Consider the following 22,554-nt stretch of genomic DNA (forward strand, 5'->3'; position numbering starts at 1 on the left):
GAAACGCTTTCTCACAGAAAATTCAGTGGTGTTAGCGCCACCCGCTGGACATGTCCTGTTAGTGAAACACATGACACTGAAAATAAAAAGTTAAGCCCGAATACCTTCACTCGACAGTCTTGATGGATGAGAAATGCTTTAGTAGTAATTTATAACAAATACTGTAGTACATTTCAAGTTGCTATGGTAACACGACAGCTCAAATAAATGTAGTTTTCTACAAGTATACGGTAAATTATACAACAATACACAGTTTCTACAAGGCCAAAGAGCTCTACAGACATTAACTAGACGTTATATTGAAATGTTCAGTATATAATGACCAAAACAACAACGATACAAGTCAAAATTGTGGACAGAATTCAACATAACTTACTTTATTGATGCCAATTGCACATAGAATATCCATCACAACAGCTCCTTTTAATATAAGACATTACTGAATAAAAACCAAGAAGAGTTATGAAACAAGTGTGTGAGTATGTAAGCATATGTGTATGTATGTATGTGTATGTATGTGAGTGTGTGTGAGTATGTATGTGTATGTATGTATGTATGTGTGTGTGTGTGTGTGTGTGGCTGCCATGATCAGTGACTCTGGCCCCTCGGTGCAGGAATTCCCAGAGTAACGTCATGAGTGTGCGGTAAAGCAGCAGCAGCAGCCGATGGAGAGGACGGTGGAGATCTGTAGAGCGTCTGCATTAATGTTCATCACAGACTCTCAGCAGCGTCTCTCTGTCCTCAGCGCCTGCATCAGCGTGCAGGCGTTTACCTGCAACACACAGACAGTGATGTTTATCTATTTGCATTATTATAATATTTCCTCTCCTGTTTCTCTTACGTTTATATTCTTTAGCTGTCAATGTGATACTTTGCGTCTATGGAAGAAAGAGTTGATGAAGATGGAGAATGTGTAACATCATATTTGCAAAAGACGGTTTATGTGAATGTAACCCCACCGGTCCGAGCAGGTCATGAGCCGGCGAGGAGGCTAAAGATTGAAGAACAACGTCTGTCGCTGGATCAGAGGAGTGAGGTTTACTCGATCACCAGCTGGCTTACATTACATAGGGTAAATATTGATGACCGAAACATCATTTACTCATTTAACTCATACTCCTTTTATTACTTATAATGGCCAGGACATTGACATTAATATTAAATGCTACTTTTGTGCAAAAAAAAGGGGCGAAAATCTTAGATTATTCCATCTCCACCTGCTGGTGAAAGCTAGAGCAGCTGGCCATCTTCAATCTGTTGCTTCTCCTGCAGTTCCCGGATGTAATGTTGAATTTTAACAGTCAAATTTGATCCACTGAATTCATGGAAGTGAATATTTGAACTGAAATAAAATGAACTGAAAATTTTGAATATTATACATGGTAATTTTAAAGGGTATTGAATATTTTGTAGGTGAAATCTGGAAATTGAATATGAATTATTGAATTTATAAGCATGAAAACGGGTTTGACATATTTTTCGTTGAAATATTCACAGCTTAAATAAACAGATAAGGTAAATTGCAGGACCTAAAAATACAAAACCCTGGAATTCAAGTCATTAAAATGCAATCACTTGTTAATTCGGTGTATTATTTTTTTCAGTTTGTGTTATTCAACTATCTATTCAATACTTTTGGCATTGCTTTTGCTCCATATGGAGCTCTACATGATTTGTTTGCATCTCACTGACCTTCCTCATCCTCCTCCGCCCATGGGTGGAGGTGTGGGACCTGCACCGTGGTTTATTCTACCCATCCGTCGGCGGCCTGGGAACCCAGGAGGACTGAAGAAACAGAACAGTGTTGAACCCATGTGCACTGTTCAGATTGACTCCCCTTTGGCTATGTTGGGGCTGTTTTTGACCCACTGACTTCCATTATAATCACATTTATACTGTTAGGAAGAGGGACGATGTGTAATTTTTCCTGTTGATCATCAGTTGGCAGCATCAACCCTTTAGATCGCGACCCAAAAGTGGGTCATGGGAACATTTTCTGTGGGTCGCAGAGTGTGTGGTCAAAAAAACAAAACAAAAGTTTAATCTATTCTGCTTAAACTGGACTTTTATTTTGAAATGCATGCGCAACAAGCTACCGTTTGACATGTGAAATTTCATTAAATTTTTGCAACAAATATGTCAAAGCGCAAGTGCAACCCCGAATATGTAAAGTATGGACGTACATATTTTGATGACAAAAAAAGACTTAAAGTCTCAGTGTGTCATATGTAGTGAGGTGCTCTCACAAGCATGAAACCTTCTAAATTAAATCGACATTTAGAAACCAGACAACATGTTTTATTAACAGCTCAGTTTAGTTCATGGTAACAGAACCTTTCCTTCCCCTAACCACTGTTAACAGTATTTGTCATTTTTCGTTTGTAATATTTTCATAATTTGATACATTTTGTTAAACGACAGCAATAAAATATTGTTTATTTGCAAGTCTTGATGATTTTCTTATGATTTACCTGTCTCTACTTGTGTATGTTAACAAATAAAAACAAATTAATTATAATTCCTAAAATTGTATAATAGTTCCTAAAAATTTGAGTCGCGACCTGATGACCTGATGAGAGTTTCTGTCTTTTATATGGAGTAAAACAGCAGATTATAGTGCGCGTGCAGAAATACACTGTGTTCTGAAAGCTGAGGGGATGAGTTTCTCAAACATATAATGGCAACACTTACTCTCTCACACACATATATACACACTCTATACTCCATATAACCATATAATTTTAAGCCAGAAACTATGCTTTCATGCACTGCAACTGACGATCAATACTGAAAATAACACACTGTCCCTCTTCCCAACAGGGAAAACCAGCAGCTATCAAGAATGCATGATTATATGGCTTTGAAATCAATAAATGGGGTTATAATGGAAGTCAATGGGGCAAAAACAGCCCATAACATAACCAAAGGGCAGTCGATCTGCCAAGAGTGTATTGCTAAATTTGAGAATTTCCCAAAATATGAGCCAAAATCAGATTTGTTAGCAAAAATCACCACATTTGCTGAAACAGAGAAAGTTGAGGCCAAATTAAGCCTCAAACTCAGCCCAGAGTGGATGAAAACCTAAATACAGGGAACATCAGCACGACTTCAGATGCTGGACGTACCCTCTGCCGTCACTGAAGCGAGACGATGCGCTGTTGTTTCCATCTTTAGACAGATCCGGCTGGACCAGAGTCTGGAAGCTGAGGAGGAATTACTGACAGTTAGTGCAGGTTCAATAAGCGCAGTATTTATTTGTAATGCATTACCATAGATATATACATTAGATGTCGCCTACCCTGTTGTTGTCTATTAGAAAAAAAATGTGTCAATAGAGCCGCCATTTTGGTACAGGGTAGCGCTCCCTTGAAATTAATGCAGGACCACGGTACAGTGGAGGACTGTGGCCATCCACAGCCAGAGATATACACATATACACATATATATCTGTGATCGGGAGTTTTCCTGGATGTTAATATGCAATTTATTTATTTACTGATTTTATTCAACAAAACTAGCATAAGCCGAGTGTTTAGTGTGAGTTGGAGCTGCTTTGCCGTATGGTGAATGCAGTAAGTGACTGTTATCATCAATAACGTTACCTGATTAGCACAAAAGTTCAGAACATACAAAAACAGAAAAAACTTAATATTACCTATGAAATGTTCAGCCTTTGTGCTTTGTTTTCTTTGTTTGCTCGTTACTACACCCGTAGACAGCGCTAAAGTCCCGCATCTTCACGTAATAACACTGTCTTGACTAGTGCGGTTGAATGACACTTGTCCTGGGAGCACTGTACCAATATGGCGGCGCTATTGACGCATGCTCAGGGTCCCTATGCCATATCTAGTGTATATATCTATGATACATTACAAGCTACATGCAGCAGGCACCATGTTAGAAACACTTCCATGTTTCTGTTTGTACTGATAGCTCCTTTATATTTTTATACCTTGTACTTTTTTCTACAGCCACATACTCTATATCCAAAGTCTCTCAATAGTTTCTTTTTTATGGTGGCTTAGTGGTTAGAATTGTGGCCTCACAGCAAGAAGGTCGCTGGTTTGAGGCTGGTAAGTTGAAAGAGATTTTGTGTTTTGTTTTGATGCTTCAAAATATGTTTTATCTTTGACCCAATAGGAAATGCTATAACTAAAAAACACCACATCGTTCACTTGTGGTGTTCACAGCGAAAAGCAGGATTGAGGTAAAGTTGCTCTTATATTCGTGCGTTAGTTCATCTCTGAACAACTTGTGATGCTCCCTATGTTGTTCACTGCTAATTTGAATATTCAGTCATAAAATCACATGTAAGCATGACTTCAAAACAATATTAGCATCATTTAATTGACTGTGAACAGTGTTGCACTTTGACAGTCACTGGCTGCTGATATGATTTCTCTATTTAGAGTTTGCAAACAATACTTTACTAAAATTATACTATTAAGGAGAAAGTCTAAATGTGTGAATATAAAACCACTTTAGCTCAATAAAAGTAGGGCAGACGTAAACTAGCTGCGGTAAACGGCCAGCAATAAACAAATTAAACCTCATTGTCGACTTTGTTTATGCATAAATAAACAAATAAGCTCACAACAGGCCGATGAACTCGACTGCACCCCAGAAGAAGTCGGTCAGGAAGGACAGACTCCAGGGCGAACGGCTCCTGCTGTCCAGAACCTGACCTGAACACACAACAACGGCATTTATATTCATATTAATAATAAATAGAAAGCCTACAAAATACTGAGCAGTGTGACAAATCAGAATATACTACACACTATAATGCAAACGGCAGGAAAAAAGAAATTAAAACACAAAACTTGCTGGATTAAGATTTATCGTTAATAATCAAAAAAACAAAACAAAAAAACAACGTTTGACATTATATTTGTGTGTGTGTATTATATTTACTAATATAGATAGACAGACAGACAGACAGACAGACAGACAGATAGATAGATAGATAGATAGATGCGTGTGTGTAAGTGATACACACACATAGAAACAAAACTATACAAAACAATTTTATCACATAGACGTTTACATTTATATATCATTTGTATCATATACACACATATTTTATAAGTAAATATAAATAAATATCTTCTCAAATACTATGGTGAGCGTATAGGTTTAAATAGATTTATTATTATTATTATTATTATTGAAAGACTGCATATTTGGTGCAATTTCCATTATTATAATCTTATTAAATGACGAATATATATCGTTAAATTTAAATAAAATATGCGAATATGAGACAAAAGTATTAAAAACACGACAGCCTCTTTTATCAACATAACTGTATTTACCATAGTAGAATTATTAATATACTTTCCCAATTTGTGTACAATATGAACAAAACCATGCATTTTGACATTATTATTATCTAAAACAAGTCAATTTAATAGCTCACACGAAAATAACACGTCATTACAGACATAAACATTACAGCCAGAGCAACACAGTCAAGCTAATTTACAGATTTAGCGACGTACAACAGTTTGCCACATAACAATATATAATACGAGAGATGGGGGCTTGCCTTTAATATATATATATGTATATTTAGATATATCATTTTTGATGAACAAGAGTTGTTTTAACACTCACCATTTGACACATAAACCATCGTCACTGCTGTTTAACCGGATCCTCTCTCCACTTCCGGGTCTGCGCAGTACGGTCAGTGTTCGTTTGTGACGTTTGATGTTTCGCTGGTTTTATTATAAATAATAACTCTCATAATGTGTTTATAATCTGTATATGCGACTGTTTTATAAGTGTTGTACAGACGAGCTCCTTCAATGAGTCCAGCGAGAGTGAAAAAAATCTTAGCCTTTCGCGCCATTTAACCAAACGCCACATAAACAAATACCGTAAATTAAAGTAAATAATATAGTGTTTATGAACCATACTATAGTAAAGTGCTTTAAATAGATAATAAAAATTAATCTAACGTGGTGATTATATAGTGTATAATATATTGTAGATAACACACAGCTATAGTAATCAAATAACCCTGTAGTTTTCTACAACTGTAGGGTATATTATACTACAATACTGTAGTAGAAACTAAGTATACTATAGTATTTATTACAGTTTATACTATAGTATTTATTACAGTTTAACAGTTCACTGTAGCTACTACAGTATGCTGCAGCATTTATCAACAGAGTTGTAAATCCTATAGGCTATACAGTATAATTATTTGGCTTTATATTTGACTTATTTGCCCTCAAGATGGAATATTTTCTAACAATTTACTCTCCCTCAAGTGCTTATAAGCCTTTATGATGTTAAACTGTTGAACACAAATGATGATATTTTGAATAATGTTAGAAACCTGTAACTATTGACATCCATAGGGGGGGAAAACATACTATGGCAGTCAATGGTTACCGGTTTCCAACATTCTTCAAAATATCTTCAACTGTGTTCACCAGAAGACACTCATAACGGCTTGTAAAAATTAAAAGGGAGAGTAAATGACTGTCCCTGCTGAAAAATCCAGCTTACACCAGCCTAGGCTGGTTGGCTGGTTTTAGCTGGTCGCCCAGGCTGGTTTTAGAGGGGTTTTATATAACTAATATATATTATATATAAATATATAAATAACCATAAAAAAACATGTTATCAGTTAACAATACCCTGAGAAAAAAAACACAAAAGCATTGCAGTTGATGTACAAAAGTAAATTAAAAGTAAAATGACAATTTTAGGAAAGCTACAAAATAAATAAATAAATAAATAAATAAATGTGTGTGTGTGCGTGCGTGTGTGTTTGTTTACATTTTTTACTATCCAACAAATATGGCTCCAAATATACTGTCACTAAATTACTATTTAAACACTACTATTATTTCTGGTAACATCAAGTTTATTTTAAATAAACAAATAAATAAATAAATAAATAAACAACATTTTACCAACTAACAATACCTGAAAAAACACAAACGCATTGCAGTTGATGTACAAAAGTGAATTAAAAGTAAAATGACAATTTTAGAAAAGCTACAAAATAATTAAATGAATAAATAAATAAATGAATGAATAAATAAGTAATAAATAAATATAGGGGAATTGGGTACGCTAAATTGTCTGTAGTGTCTGAGTGTGAATGGGAGTGTATGGGTGTTTCCCAGTGATGGGTTGCAGCTGGAAGGGCATCTGCTGCATATAACATATGCTGGATAAGTTGGTGGTTCAGTAAGTAGAAGTTGTAAGTACAAAAGTAAACTGTAAAGACCGTCATTATTTAGATGAACTGAAACCATGTGTTGAAGCAGGGCTGGAACTAAACTCTGGGCTGTAACCCTCCAGGAAATTAATGTTGACACCCCTGCTTTAAGCAGATGTAATAATGTGAGGTCATGCAGGAGAGACGCTGGTGCTCCGGCTGACGGATGATACTGTAGTTTCTTCTTCTTCTTCTTCAGCTTCAGCAGCCCACGGGTTTCTGCCGCATAGAAGGAAAGGCAGCGCTCGATCCCTGAACTGACACACACACAAATAGCACAGAGATGACGTTGTATAACTCTCTGAAGCTGACCCTTTCAGGCTTTGATCCTAATTGTGGTGTTTTGGTGACTGTCGCTTTAAATGCAAATGAGATTGAGCTCTTTTCAGAAGAGGGCGGAGCTACAGATGCCCGTGTGTCAGCATAGTGGCAGATGTAAAACGTAAAATGTAAAAGGTCTGCATGTTGTCGTTGGTCAGTGTGTGCTTCCTGCTTCTTTGTAAGTGTGTGTGTGTGTGTGTGTGTGTGCGGACTCACCTGTCTGTTCATGAAGATGTAGATGATGGGGTTGAAGACGGTGCTGCTCTTGGTCAGGTACATGGGCACGGTGGCGATCACGGGGTCGATGTACAGCTCTGGGATCAGGATCACACACAGGGCGAAGGAGGCGTACGGCAGCCAGGTCAGGAGGAAGGCCAAGATCATCACCACCACCATACAGGACACCTGCGCCTCTGCCCGCGCCGCGCTGCCACCCTCACACACCTGCAGACGACTCACCTGCAGGACGCAAAGAGAGACACACATCCACAGACATGGAAACAGACGCACACGCCAAAATCAGTCAGTACCAACACACAGCTATCATTAGCATGTTGAATAGTCGTTAATGGCACCTGCCGCAGGGTCCAGAGCAGGCGAGTGTATGAGTAGACGATGACGGAGAAGGGCAGGGCGAAGCACAGCAGGAAGTAGCAGACGATGAAGGAGACGTTGGCCAGATCTCTGCTGTACCAGTCTGGAGCGCAGGACGTCCGGACGCCCTCCAGCTCGAACCGACCCCATCCGAACAGCGGCGGAGTGTTCCAGATGAACGACCACAGCCAGGACACCGCCACCCCAAACACAGCGTGCCTCGTCTGGAAGCTGATGGAGCCCACGGGCCTGCAGACCACCATGCAGCGCTCCAATGCAATGACGGCCACCGAACACAGAGCCGCGATTCCTGCAGGACACAGAAAGACTTGTGAACTGAATGGGCAAGTTTTATCCAAGAGAAAAAAGGGCATCTGCACTCGCTATCTTTGCACGTGCCTACTCTGTACTATGCACCGGCTTTCGGGTTTCGTCAGCGTCAACGCTTCCTATTCACTTTGAATAGCTGACGTCAGGCGCTGCCGAACTGCATTGTGGATCTGTCGGCGCCGCTTCAGAGGCATTGCTCACTGCAGAAGTTGGGACTTGCTCCATGTAAGCGTCAGCCAATCAGATTGCTGTATGCAAATACACCAGCTAGACAGTGGCCTATTGCTGACTGAATTTCATTGGCTGACGCTGCTATGACGATCGCGTCAGCCCTAACTTCAGACACGCCTTCAGTCAAGCATTGACGCTGAAGCCCCGTGTGAATGGGGTGTAAGGCTCGATCGTTGATCGTTGTGTGTAGTCGTCAGCCAATGACATTAGTCAGCAATAGGCCACTGTCTGTGCTGGTGTATTTGCATACAGTGATCTGATTGGCTGACACTTCCATTGGCGCTTGAAAAGTTGAGCAAGTCCCAACTTCTGCAGCGAGCGGATCCACAATGCAGTTCGGCAACGCCTGACGTCACCCATTCAAAGTGAATAGGAAGCGTTGACGCTGATGCCCCGTGTGAGGACCAGGTGAAAAAAAACTGCAATACCTAGTTTAACCAGTAGATGTCGATACATACTGCAACTTTAACCAGAGACATGGGTTGTTTCTCAATTCTAAGAACGCAGAGAACAGACTTGCGTTCTTGTGGAAACCGGTCTGGCCAGGTGTCCTCGGAAAAACTAACTCAGGAGACCACGAGGACAGAGAACGCGTCCTTTGAGAAATGAGATGCTGCGTTCGTCCTGATGGTCACATGACCTTCACGTGTTTTAAATGGAAATTATTTGAACATTACAGCATTCATACAACGATTTATTGTTTTTCCCCTTTTCAAAATATATACTCTGCACAACAAACATTATAAATATACTCTGCACAATATAAATAAAACAGACTTTAATACGAATTTCAGCAAACAAACACCCTTAATGTGTTTATTCCTTTATTAAGATGTCCATTGTAATGTTTACTTTCACCGTTTCATTTAGGAAAACTCCTGAGGTATATAAGTTATATCTGTGAACTTTAATAATAAATCTATATGAAATGCTGCGCTTCCCACCTCCTGTCCCAATGACTTCTGGGACTTTCCAGAGCGAGTTCGGTGCTCAAGTTTGCATCGGTGCGTCCTCGATATCAAGATCACATCCGGGAAGTTTCACGCATCCTCTGTTCCTGCGGTCTTGTGTATTGGAACTGAACTTAGGCAGCTGATGATGACGTTGCACGAGAACACGAGGACACAAGACCGCTGAAGAACGCATTTAAATTAATATTTTTTACAGTACTGTGATGGTTGGGTTTAGGGTTGTGGTGGGGGTCGACGTTAAAAAAATACAATAAATGTGAAATTTCATAAATAATAGAAATAATTCTCGTTTACTTCCAGCCGCAACCATATCCGATCTAGCAACAACCAAGCTCCGGCAGCATATCCGATCTAGACTTTAACCCTGGAGCTTACCTCCAATCAGAGGGAGCTTGAGCTCCAGCTTCTCCTCATATAAGCTATTTTAATGCGTACACCCAGCCCTAACCCCAACCCTCAGTGACATCATTTGTAGAAGGAGTGCAGCAAGGAGGAGCTGGAGCTCCAGCTGTGAAAAAACAAAACAAAACAATAGCCTAATTATTAACAACTCATGTGAACTGTTGATTTTGACATAGACAGAACACTTTTAGTTTGTTTTTCAATGTAAACATGCACTAGACGGACGTGCATGATATTCATGAGTTGTTAGGAATGAGTTCATGATAATGTGCCCCTCTAAGTAAAGTCATGGCAATAACAGCTCCTGCGTACATGTTAGTTACATTTAGCTAAAACTAAAGCGTTAACTAATACATTAAATAACGAACATGTACTAACAAGTAATTAAGCTAATCATTATTCACTCATGCACAGTAAAAAATGCTTTTCTTACTTAGATTTTTTGTCTTGTTTCTAGTCCAAATATCTAAAAGTTCTTAAATCAAGAAGAATTTTAGACAAGTAAAACATATTGTCTTGTTTTAAGAAATAATATGCCAAAATGAAGTGAGTTTTTCCTTTAATCAAGCAAAATAACCTCGTTTTTCGATTTGTGATAAGATTATTTTGGTTGATTAAAGGAAAAACTCACTTCATTTTGGCATATTATTTCTTAAAACAAGACAATATGTTTTACTTGTCTAAAATTCTTCTTGATTTAAGAACTTTTAGATATTTGGACTAGAAACAAGACAAAAAATCTAAGTAAGAAAAGCTTTTTTTGCAGTGTGTTGTTGAACTTGTAGATGTTAGTGGCTGTAGCTCCATGTAGAAGGCAGAAAGTAAGCTGTTTTTGCACTGCAACTGATGATCAGGTAAAAATGAGGACAAATTGTGTCAACAGTAAAGAATGCGTGATTATCTGTTGTCATGGCTTTGCAATCAAAAAATGTGCTTATAATGGAAGTCAATGGGGCAAAAACAGCCACTAACATAACCAAAGGGGAGTCGATCTGCCCACAGTGCATTGAGTTTTTAAAATGAAGATTTGTCAACAAATGTCATCACATTCGCTGAAACACAGATAAAGCTGGGCCAAATATAGCCTCCAGAGTGGATGAAAACATCTCCAACAGCACACAAGGGTTAAATAAACGAATAAACACTCACCGAAGAAGGCCACAGCGAAGCCCTCCAGCACACAGCCGACTCTGCCCAGGCTGAAGTACCCCATGGCGTTGGTCACTACAGTGGGCAATCCTCCAAACACAGCGCACCCCAGATCCGCCACCGCCAGATTAACCAGCGCAAAGTTGAGCGGCTGCCGGAGCTGTTTATATTTGAGAGTCACCGTGATCACTGTCACGTTCAGAATAACACCACACACCGAGAAAACACCGATGATCACGGCCAGGATAGTGTAACCCATCCTCGGCATGACCTCTGCAATGCTTCCTGATGCAGCCGTGCTCGTTTCAGACTCCATTTCTTCATGCATGTGGAGCAAAATCACATTAATTATAAAATAAATTAAAAATAAATTTTAATATATTGTAAACAGATAAGTATGAATATAAAACTAGATCTATAACTGTACTTGAACTTCTATGTTAAGCTGCTTAGACTCAATCTACATTGTAGAAGCGCTATAAATATGAATTGAACTGAGCAAAACATATGCCAGAGTGATTAAAATAGTAGTGATGAAAAAAATCTAAATAAAAAATATCAGTAATAATAAAATTAAAATTATAATCTGCTGTGTTTCGAGCTCCTGATAAATAGCTGAAGGAAAATTTATGAACTACATTTAGTAAAAATATATTAAATAAGTATAAATAAAATATAGAAATTCTGTATAAATTATTTAATTAAATACAAAATTAGGAATAAATATAATAATGCTAAACAGTGTCTCATAGGCAGCTGCTGGCTTTTCTCAGAGACCTTTGAGTCTGAGGGGAGTTTTAAGCAAAGTCTGCTTATATTTCAGAATATGACCTGCTGGATTACTGGCAAAATCCTTATAGATCCGGATTGGGAATGCAATAATTCTTTTTAAGATTATGGAGATTTATGACGGCACTCATCTTGATTGAGGAACCAAAACATGCTCTTGCTATGACTGTGATATTATTTCAATATTTCCAGCTGGATCTCATGAGGAAATGTAACTATTTAGTATGTTTTGTCAGTTTAGTGGCTAATTTGTATGAATGAGTTCAGTCAGCTGCAACCCAACACTGGGAAACACCCATACACACTCATTCACACACACACACACACACACACACTCATACACTATGGCTGATTTAGTTCCTCAGTTCCCCTATAGCGCATGTGTTTGGACTGTGGGGGAAACCGGAGCACCCAGAGGAAACCCACACCAACACGGGGAGAACATGCAAACTCCACACAGAAACACCAACTGACCCAGCCGGGACTCGAACCGGAGACCTTCTTGCTGTGAGGTGACCGTGCTAAACACTGAGCCACCGTGTCACCATTTTGTCTTATTTTTACTTTAAATATTTAAAAATTGTCAAAGAAGCATTTTCTAGACGATAAATAATAAGTCAAAATTGAGTTCGTTTTGCCTTAAAACAAGAAAAATAATCCGCCAGTGGGGTAAGGGCAATAACTTGTTTTTTTGTTTGACATTAGATTATTTTGCTGACACCACTGGCAGATTATTTTGCTCGTTTTAAACAAAAACTCACTTAATTTTGGCATATTATGTCTTAAAACACAATATTTCTGTGAATTTATGACTTTTAAAGGAGAACTGTAATGCAATTATTAATTTTTAAGGGGTTTAAACACAGTTGTGTGGCAGCAGTGTGTGTGTTCGTTCTGATCAACACTTTGATTGACGTTCTCCCTTTGTACGTGTCATCAGAGGGTGAAAGCCCCGCCCACTAGTACCCATCTCTTCCTCATCAGCATATGACATTAGTCTTGTTTTTGAATCTGCCACTATGCTGACATTCAGGCATCTGTAGCTCCGCCCTCTTTTGAAAAGACCACAGTCTCATTTGCATTTAAAGCGACAGTCACCAAAACACCACAATTAGGATCAAAGCCTGAAAGGGTCAGTTTCAGAGAGCTGGAGAACATCATCTGTGTGCTGTTTTGAGCTCAAATTTCACTACACATTCTGGAGACATCAGAGACACATTTTACAGCTTGAAAAAAGCAGCATAACTGGACCCCTGTAAAGCCTAAAAATTTAGTTTTGGAAATTGAAGACCTTTTTAAGACTGATGTATGACTCCATCTCTCAGACGACCACTTCTAATCCCATCACTGAAAAGCTTCTTAATAGCAGGTGCAAACAGAGCTGTTGACCGGTGCTGGCTAGCTGATTATTCATTATCATGTCAGACTAATCTTTGACCTATTTAAACTCCATCCTATCTGTGTCTTTAGGCCACAGACTTCTTTACTGGATGAAAGCATGTGCTAAGTTAACATGAGTGAATGCTCCAGGCTGCTTAAAAAGACCTCGCTTTGGTGGTTAAATACAATGTTGAACAGCAGGGGTTCTCAATTTCGTTCCTAGAGGGCCGGTGTCCTGCAGATTTGAGCTCTAACTTGCCTCAAAACACCTGCAAGAGAGCCTAGTAAGAGCTTGAATAGCTAGCCAAGGTGTGTCTGATTGTGGTTGAAGGGAAAATCTGCAGGACATCAGACCTCCAGGAACGAGATCGAGAACCCCTGCTGTCAAAGAGGGGGGGATTCTGGTGTCAGGGGCACCTTATAATATCTCTGGGGGCCCCAAAACAGCATGGGCCCTTAGAATTGTCCTAATTTCCCCCAGCTAGCGGCGGCCTGGCCTGCTATAAAGAGACAAATTAATTGTGAATTTCTTTATTTATTTAAAATGTTTATTTATTTAACTATTAATGCATGTGTGTGTGTGTGGTATATTTATAATATTCATTTATTTCATAATTATTTTATTTATAACTCTTCATTTTTAATTTGAGTTGTTTTGGTTTAACGTTATTTATAAATATTGGAGTAGTTGCCATGGGAATAATGCTATACATGCACGCATTTAACGTTAAACTTTCAATAAACAAATCCCCTGCGCAAAGGATCACTTAATGGGCACCTATTATGCAAAAATCACCTTCATAAGGGGTTTAACCCCGGGAGTGTGTCAGCAGTGTGTGAATATCTCCAGCCTCTACTGGTGAACATGAATGAATTGTATTTGTTTATAATCAGACTTGATCAAATCAGTCTGCAGAAACACTTTGATTGACATTCTCCCTTTATACGTGTCATCAGAGGGTGAAAGCCCCGCCCACTTGTGCCCATCTCTCCCTCATTAGCATATGACATTAGTCTAGTGTTTGAATCTGCCACTATTCTGACAAACAGGCATATGTAGCTCCGCCCTCTTCTGAAAAGAGCACAACCTCATTTGAATTTAAAGCGACAGTCACCACAATAATCCTAAATAAATCAAGTTTCAGAGTTAGAAAACATTATTAGTGTGATATTACTTAGAGTTAACACTTCACATTACTCTAGAGACACCAGAGATTTTACATTTCACATCTTAGCACCCCTTTAATAGTCCTTCATTTCAGCACTTCAGTTATAAAAAACACTTTAATATGGCAGTCATTGTTGTTTTTGTTTGGAATACTGTATATATGGGCGACGCAGTAGGTAGTGCTGTCGCCTCACAGCAAGAAGGTCGCTGGTTCAAGCCTCGGCTGAGTCTGCGTTTCTGTGTGGAGTTTGCATGTTCTCCCTGCGTTCGCGTGGGTTTCCTCCGAGTGCTCCGGTTTCCCCCACAGTCCATGTGGTACAGGTGAATTGTGTAGGCTAAATTGTCCGTAGTGTATGAGTGTGGATGTTTGCCAGGGATGGGTTGCGGCATCCTTTGCGTAAAAACTTGCTGGATAAGTTGGCGGTTCATTCCGCTGTGTCGCCCCCGGATTAATAAGGGGACTAAGCCGACAAGAAAACGAATGATACTGTATATATCCCGTTTGGAATGTACCGACTATAAACCCAGCCCTGTTGGCACCTGTAAACCTCCCAGCTGTCTATAGAGAAGTGCCAGTTTACCCACTGAGTTCAAGGGCACCAACTTTGGGGCCTGCAGTAGTAATTAATTGGGTACAGATTGGTGAAGGTGAGCCAGCATCTCTTACTGCGCTATAAGCTTGTCTTATATGAATGAACTAACACTGAGAAGACCATCGGTGAGTCCTGGAGGGTCACTGTCCTACAAAACTTCAGCTCCACACCTGAACAATATAACCTACGGCCCCTATGCCCTCATTCACTATTCCCTACTTTAGTCCACTAATACAGTCCACTTAAAGAGACCTATTATGCCAAAAACACCTTTATAAGTGGTTTAAGCTCATCTAGACTTTATCTAATTGACTCTCACTATAGGGGAATTGATCCACTAAATTGAGTGTGTGTGTGTGTGTGTGAATGAGTGTGTGTGGGCGTTTCCTAGTACTGGGTTGCAGCTGGAAGGGCATCCTCATTCATTTATTTATTTTCTTGTCGGCTTAGTCCCTTTATTAATCCGGGGTCATCACAGCAGAATGAACCGCCAACTTATCCAGCACGTTTTTACTCAGCGGATGACCTTCCAGCTGCAACCCATCTCTGGGAAACATCCGTACACACTCATTCACACACACACTGATACACTACTGACAATTTAGCCTACCAAATTCATCTATACCGCATGTCTTTGGACTGTGGGGGAAACCGGAGCAACGCAGGGAGAACATGCAAACTCCACACAGAAAAAGCCAACTGAGCCGAGGCTCGAACCAGCGACCTTCTTGCTGTGAGGCGACAGCACTACCTACTGCGCATCACCGTAAGGGCATCCTTTGTGTGTGTAAAACATATGCAGGAATAGTTGGCGGTTCATTCCACTGTGGTGACCTCTGAAGAACTACTGATCTGGCTCCAAAATTGTTGTTGGTGAGGGGGACACATTAATACAGATGTTATCATTACGCTAAAATTGTATTAGTCAGACCCTCACTATACAAATAGGACAGAACACAATGTTATATAGAGACTTCTATGTACTAATTGGGACCGCTTTCCAGTTAAATCCACCCCTGCCAATGCAGCTGAACTTGAAAAATGATCATAGCATCCATCATAGTATAAAGAAAATCACTCTTTATCTATTTTAAATCATTATTCTGGTGAGGAAACACCACAATCACCTGCACCGAGAGACTGTAGTGACAATTAAATCACATTGAAGCACAATACTAAACGCTGGCCTGCAAGCTGCTCTTTCCTCTTAATTCTCCCGCACTCTTATTCATGCATTTTTGAAGTTCTCTGATCCAGCCGATGAATAATTCATTCTCACTTTTGGATTTGCTAAACATGCACTTTTTGTGTCTGCAGTCCATAGTTGAGCTTTAAACATACAGCATGAGTTCAGAAGCCCCGGGATACATGAAGTATGTTAAACTAATGTTATTATGTCAATAATCATAACTACCTTCAACTTTAAACCTTAAACTAAAGTACTGCGTGATGATAGAGTGAGGTTTGTACTTTTAAATGTGACTGATCTGAATTAATGTCATATTGAATTCACAAGACGGGGAAAGGATGACTATGACCATGACATATTATATCACATATTATGTTGTGCAAAATGATTATAGGCTCTGAAGGGCTGTTGAAGAAACTTAAAAGACTGGCTTTTTTTTACCCAACATTGGGTCAAATAATGGGTTATTTCTTTCAATTGAATTTTCAATCATGCATTTATCTAAAAATGTGGGTTTTTACACATTTTTAAAGTCAGTATTATTAGCTCCTTTCAGAAATATTTTTAAATGGTAATATTATATTTATTGTTGTTGTTGATTTGATTGAAACAGAACAAACCACTGTTCTCTAATAACTTGTCTTAATAAGCACTTGCACTTTAAGCTGAACATTAGTATCTTGCAATATAAAATAAGACAAAATAAATTGTTTATTAGAAATATTTTTTTTCACATTTTGAGATAAATGCATGATTGAAAATTCAATTGAAAGAAATAAATCATTATTTTCCATATTTGCGATGTGACAAGCCGGTGTTTTTAGTTTTTATAGTCTTTAACATCCCTTCAGAGCTTATAATAATTTTATTATAGATACAGATAAATTTATAAATATATATTTTCAACTAATATATATATATATGTGTGTGTGTGTGTGTGTGTTTTACAGTGTATTCATATGCTGGGTTCCACACAATTGATTTGTGTTGGCACAACATGAAGGAATTAAGTTAACTTATTCATTTTTACAAATTTAAGTGGATTAAACATAAAATATTTGAGTTGACACAAAAAACTGAATAATTGTGTTGTTTAAGCTCATTTCAAATTGTTTGAAAAAACAGCAAACATAATTTTTGAGTGTTTATTTAAAAATATAGCAAAATTGACTTTTTTCAACTAAAATATACTTGTTTAATATATATTTTAGTTGTAAAAAAAAAAAAAAAAAATATATATATATATATATATATATATATATATTAGGGCGGCGCAGTGGCGCAGTAGGTAATGCTGTCGCCTCACAGCAAGAAGGTCGCTGGTTCGAGCCTCGGCTCAGTTGGTGTTTCTGTGTGGAGTTTGCATGTTCTCCCTGCATTTGCGTAGGTTTCCTCCGAGTACTCCGGTTTCCCCCACAGTCCAAAGGCATGAGGTACAGGTGAATTGGGTTGGCTAAATTGTCCATAGTGTATGAATGTGTGTGGATGTTTCCCAGAGATGGGTTACGGCTGGAAGGGCATCCGCTGCGTAAAAACTTGCTGGATAAGTTGGCGGTTCATTTCGCTGTGGCGACCCCAGATTAATAAAGGGACTAATCCGACAAGAAAATGAATGAATGAATATATATATTAGTTAAAAAAATTTCAATGTTTGCAATATATTGCAATAAACACTCAAAAAATTACATTTGCTGTTAGTTCAAACTATTTAAAATTAGCTGAAACAACTCAGTTAATCAGTTTTTTTGTGCCAACTGTATTGTTTTATGTTCAATCAACTTAAATTTGTAAACATTAATAATTCAACTTAATTCCTTCATTTTGTCCCAACACAAATACATTGTGCAGGAACCAACATGTTTACATATAAATACACTGTAAAAAATGCAGGGTTCCCCACAATTCATTCACGTTGTCCCAACACAAATCAATTAAGCTAACCTAACACTTTTAACACATTTATGTGGATTGAACATAAAATAATTAAGCTGTCCCAATGAAATCTCTTTTTTTGAGCGTATGTTGTATTATGAAATCCAAATATGAAGTTGTTTGTCATATATATATATATATATATATATGTAACAGGTATGAAAATTATAATTCGCTTTAAGTATAGAATTACACAAAATATGTGTTTTATCTAATGTGTTAGTAAGTATACCTGAGGAGTTTGTTAGTGTGTGTCTTCTCCTTTAAATTTCTAAGGGAGCTCACGCTGTTTAATTTCCTGTTTTGCGCCCCGCCTCTTCCCTTTCTGGACTGATTATGCATAGGAGAGGTGGGTGTCTGCTAAGCTCCAATTAATCTTTAATCATCTTTACTTTATAAATAACTTTTATAGCTAGTTTTCATGTTTAAATAATATTTATACCTTTATTTTCACATATATTTCATTATTTTTGTGTTATCACTTAAATTGAGGTTTTGATTAACTTTAGCCTAACTGAAGCATGTGAATGCTAAATGCATTGCACTTTACTTTTAACAGAAAAGCTGTAAAGGGCGAAGACACACTGTAAAAGCTGTGCTTTTTGATTAATTCTCAGGTATGTTTTGTCACTTTGTTAATATTGTTTGGAGCTTTGTTCTATCTTTCTCTTCATCTCTTCCCTTTCTGGACTGATTATGCATGGGAGAGAAAAGCTGTAAAGGGCGAAGACACACTGTAAAAGCTGTGCTTTTTGATTAATTCTCAGTGAGTAAAGAGCCGTCACAACTGCAGATCTCCGACTGGTTATTCCATAATAAAACAAAGAAAACACAACGCAGAACCGGTTACACGTGGTGCCGTGACCATTCCGGATCATCTGATCAGCTCTTCGCAGATCGCCGTGGTTGAGTGACGACTCCGCATCGCCGATCCACTCCGGGTTTTTCCTTCACCGCCATTGCTCGCAGAAGCTCCGCGCTCGCGATAAGGAGATCGCGCGCACGCGCGCGTATATGTGTGTGTGTGGAACAGCGTCTGACATCGCGGGGCAGACTGGTTCGTCAGAGACACGCTAAACTGTGGGCTGATCGTCGTTCATCGTTGCCTTTTAATCGCGATTGACTGTGTGAGGACTGCGTGGGACGCTTGAGTGACCTCAGTGCATCATATCCTTTATCTTTGCAGAAACAAATTATTGAATGTTACTGTTTTAAATCAGCAATGTGTCTGACTGACTTTGAATGAGGAAATATTATACTCTTGTGACAGAGCTTTTTTCCCTTTGAACACTCTTTTTCCATCTTAACGTTTGATTGAGTGAGTTTGATATCAAATTTGACAATCTTTTATGGTAAATTTTGCGGTAAATCTATTTTGTAGCGTTTCAATTTGTGATAATTCTTGATGTTTTATGTGTTTGCATTTTACAATTGAAACATGTTTGGGGATATTGACAAAGATGATTTTAGTCCAGTGAAGCCATCAAATGTGACCTTTCCAATGGGCAGGGGTGGTGGGCTTGTCAATTTTCATGATGAGAAGGTATCTGAAATAAACCCTCGTTGTTATGGGAGAGGGAGGGGGTTAGCTAATATGAGTTTGGGCGGTATGCATACTATTGATTCAGCAATTGGTGCTTCAGCAGGCCCAACAGCTAGCTCCACCCCTATCACACACCTAGATGCTGAACGTGCTATTTCCCCTGAGTCTTTAGGTAGTATAATTTCAGATCTGGCTCAGAAAATAGGTGAAAGTATTTCAGCTAGCCTTAATCTTGTGCACCAGCCCAGCCCAGTGCAGCCTAATCGTCTTCTGTCAGAACAACCCAGTCAGAGCATTGATGCTTCCACCCTAAAAGTTATAGTTCAGAAAGACACTGCACCTCCACCATTCTTCAGGGGCGATAAAAGTGATTCGTTTACCATCCATGAGTGGGAAGATATGATGAGCAGCTATTTAAACAGAATGGAGTGCAAAACACAGTCAGAAGTTCGTGATCTCATTATGAGCAGATTAGCTGGCAGAGCGAGAGACGTTGTTAAGGTGTCCCTGCGAAGCCGCCCTGATCTGAGTGCCAGTAAACTTCAAAGTGCAGTGTTTGACATATTAAAACACAACTTTAGTGAATTGGCTTACTCAAATATGCCCATGGCTGACTTTTATAATACTGTCCCAAGAGCGAACGAAAGTCCCATGGATTACTGGATACGCCTTAACAAGGCCATAGATGTTGCTGATGAGTGCTTGCATAGACGTAATAAGAGCATTGAGGATCCTGCTGCTGAAGCTGTCATGATGTTCATTTCACATTGTCCAGACCCAACTCTTGCTCTGTCTTTTCAGTTCAAACCGGCTGAGAAATGGACTGCCGCTGAAGTTCAGGAGCGTCTGGATAATCATCAGAGAGATTTGAAACGAGTTTCATCCAGAGCGAATCACAAATTGTCTCTGTCTGCTTGTAGCCAGTGCACTGTTTCAACTAGCTATGATTGTGTGTCCAGTCCACCTCGCCAGCCTGCACCCACACCTGCTCAGTCTCTTCCCCCTGTCTCTCTTAATCCCAATGCTGTTCCATTCGCTCCCGACACCAGCTTTCAGCACATGGTTGGCATGATGGATAGAGTCCTATCACTGTGTACTGCCTCTTTAACGTCACCCAGTCAGGTTCACGCAGGCAAAGCTGCAGACTTCAAGAACGACTTAAATCCCCCATGTAGAGTCTGTAAGTCAAAGGAACACACCACATACTTGCATTGTAGACGTCACAGACTGTGTCGTCTCTGTTTCAGCCCTGGCCATTTTAAAAGTGACTGCCCTAAATCTGCCTACCCTGTGACTCCCTCAGATACTGCCCAGTTAAACTAACCAGCCCATGTGACGAGAGGGGCAACATGGGCAAATTTAATGTAAACTCCCTCACAGATCCAGCAGATGCGCAAAATGTTTTCATGAATTGCTGCAAGTTATTGCCAGAAGACAAAACTGTTTTATATGTGGGGTCGCAGAGAGTGAATGGAGCGAGTGAGTTGTTTTATGCTCCTGTTACAGTTGGTGGCCAGCACATATTGAAGGGGTTATTGGACTCTGGTAGTATGTCTTGCACGCTCAGTGAAGAGGGTGAGGCCAAGCTGCAAGCTAGTGGTCTCCTTCCACATCAAGAGATTCCCAAGAATGTTGTTCTGGTTGGATGTGGTGGACTAACAACGCAGCCAAAGTGCATGTATGATTTGGAAGTTGTCATCTATGGATTTAAGTTTGTCGTCCCAACTCTTGTGGTGCCTGGACAAAAAGACGAGTTCATAATTGGAAGCAATGTTATTAAATGTATACTGCAGAAGATGAAATCGAGTGAAGACTACTGGAAACTTGCCTCCTGTGATAATAGAGATCCTGAATGTGAGCAATTCCTTGAACTTCTTACCTGTATCTCCCGCTGGTCTGGCCCCAAACAGCCTGACAAGCTGGGAACTGTGAAGCTCTGTCAAGCAGTTACTCTTCTTCCCAAACGCGAGTATCTGGTCTGGGGTAAAATGCCAGCTAATGTCCCTGTTTCTCCAGGAAGCACTGTAATTGTTGAGCCAACCACTGCACGCTCAGCCCCTAAGAACATTCTGGTTGGGCGAGTAATAACACCCATGTGGGGTGATCGATGGGTGCCAATGAAAATACTTAACCCTAATCCAACACCAGTGACACTTCGTCGCAACTCTAAACTTGCCGACGTTTCCTCCTGTCTGGCGGTAGAAGATCTCACTGTCACACAGGGATTGAGTAAAACTTCTTGTAACGTTCCCAATTCATTTCCCGCTGAAAATGTCCCATCCCCTGATGTGGTGCAGATGTTGAAAGATTATGGTCTGGGGGACATTAACATTGATGCATGTGATGTTTCTATGTCATGGAAGAGAAAACTCGCAGCTCTCCTGGTGTCATATCATGATGTTTTCTCCAAAGATAAGTTGGATTGTGGAGAAGCAAAGGATTTTGTGCACAGGATTCATCTCTTTGATGAGCGCCCATTCCGTCTCCCCTATCGCCGCGTCCCTCCTGCGCACTATCAAAAACTGAGAGAAGTGTTGTCGGAGATGGAGGAAAAAGGGATAATCAGCAAGTCTGTCAGTGATTATGCGTCACCTTTAGTCATGGTCTGGAAAAAAGACGGTAATCTGAGGGTTTGCACGGATTTTCGCTGGCTCAATGCTAAAACTGTCAAAGATGCCCACCCTTTACCACATCAATCAGATTGTCTCGCTGCCCTAGG

General features: G+C 39.4%; 3 protein-coding genes across 3 annotated transcripts in view; 1 reads left to right on the plus strand and 2 right to left on the minus strand.

Annotated features, from left to right (window-relative positions):
- The window catches only part of mmp23ba (matrix metallopeptidase 23ba), a 568,642-nt gene that overhangs the window by 108,764 nt on the left and 437,324 nt on the right, over positions 1-22,554 (plus strand). The gene's annotated exons all lie outside the window — the stretch shown is intronic.
- selenok (selenoprotein K) lies at positions 132-5,672 on the minus strand. The gene is made up of 5 exons (NM_001004681.3): positions 5,617-5,672; positions 4,595-4,685; positions 3,126-3,203; positions 1,693-1,785; positions 132-772 (listed from the first exon to the last, which is right to left on the minus strand). The coding sequence occupies exons 1-5, from the start codon at positions 5,633-5,635 to the stop codon at positions 769-771; spliced, it is 285 nt and encodes a 94-aa protein (NP_001004681.2). The 5' UTR covers positions 5,636-5,672; the 3' UTR covers positions 132-768.
- Positions 7,375-11,569, minus strand: parapinopsina (parapinopsin a). The gene is made up of 4 exons (NM_001317756.1): positions 11,242-11,569; positions 8,140-8,468; positions 7,781-8,023; positions 7,375-7,500 (listed from the first exon to the last, which is right to left on the minus strand). The coding sequence occupies exons 1-4, from the start codon at positions 11,567-11,569 to the stop codon at positions 7,375-7,377; spliced, it is 1,026 nt and encodes a 341-aa protein (NP_001304685.1).

This window comes from Danio rerio, chromosome 8 (assembly GCF_052040795.2).
Source record: "Danio rerio strain M-AB ecotype USA chromosome 8, GRCz13ab, whole genome shotgun sequence".
NCBI lineage: Eukaryota > Metazoa > Chordata > Actinopteri > Cypriniformes > Danionidae > Danio > Danio rerio.

Bases quoted from the DNA above. Each gene is read 5' to 3' on its own strand.
- parapinopsina (NM_001317756.1), bottom strand. From the start codon at position 11,569: ATGCATGAAGAAATGGAGTCTGAAACGAGCACGGCTGCATCAGGAAGC. The intron at 8,024-8,139 runs GTGCCATTAACG...TGCGTCCTGCAG, and splicing joins TGCTCTGGACCCTGCGGCAG to GTGAGTCGTCTGCAGGTGTG. The intron at 7,501-7,780 runs GTGAGTCCGCAC...TGTGTGTGTCAG, and splicing joins ACATCTTCATGAACAGACAG to TTCAGGGATCGAGCGCTGCC.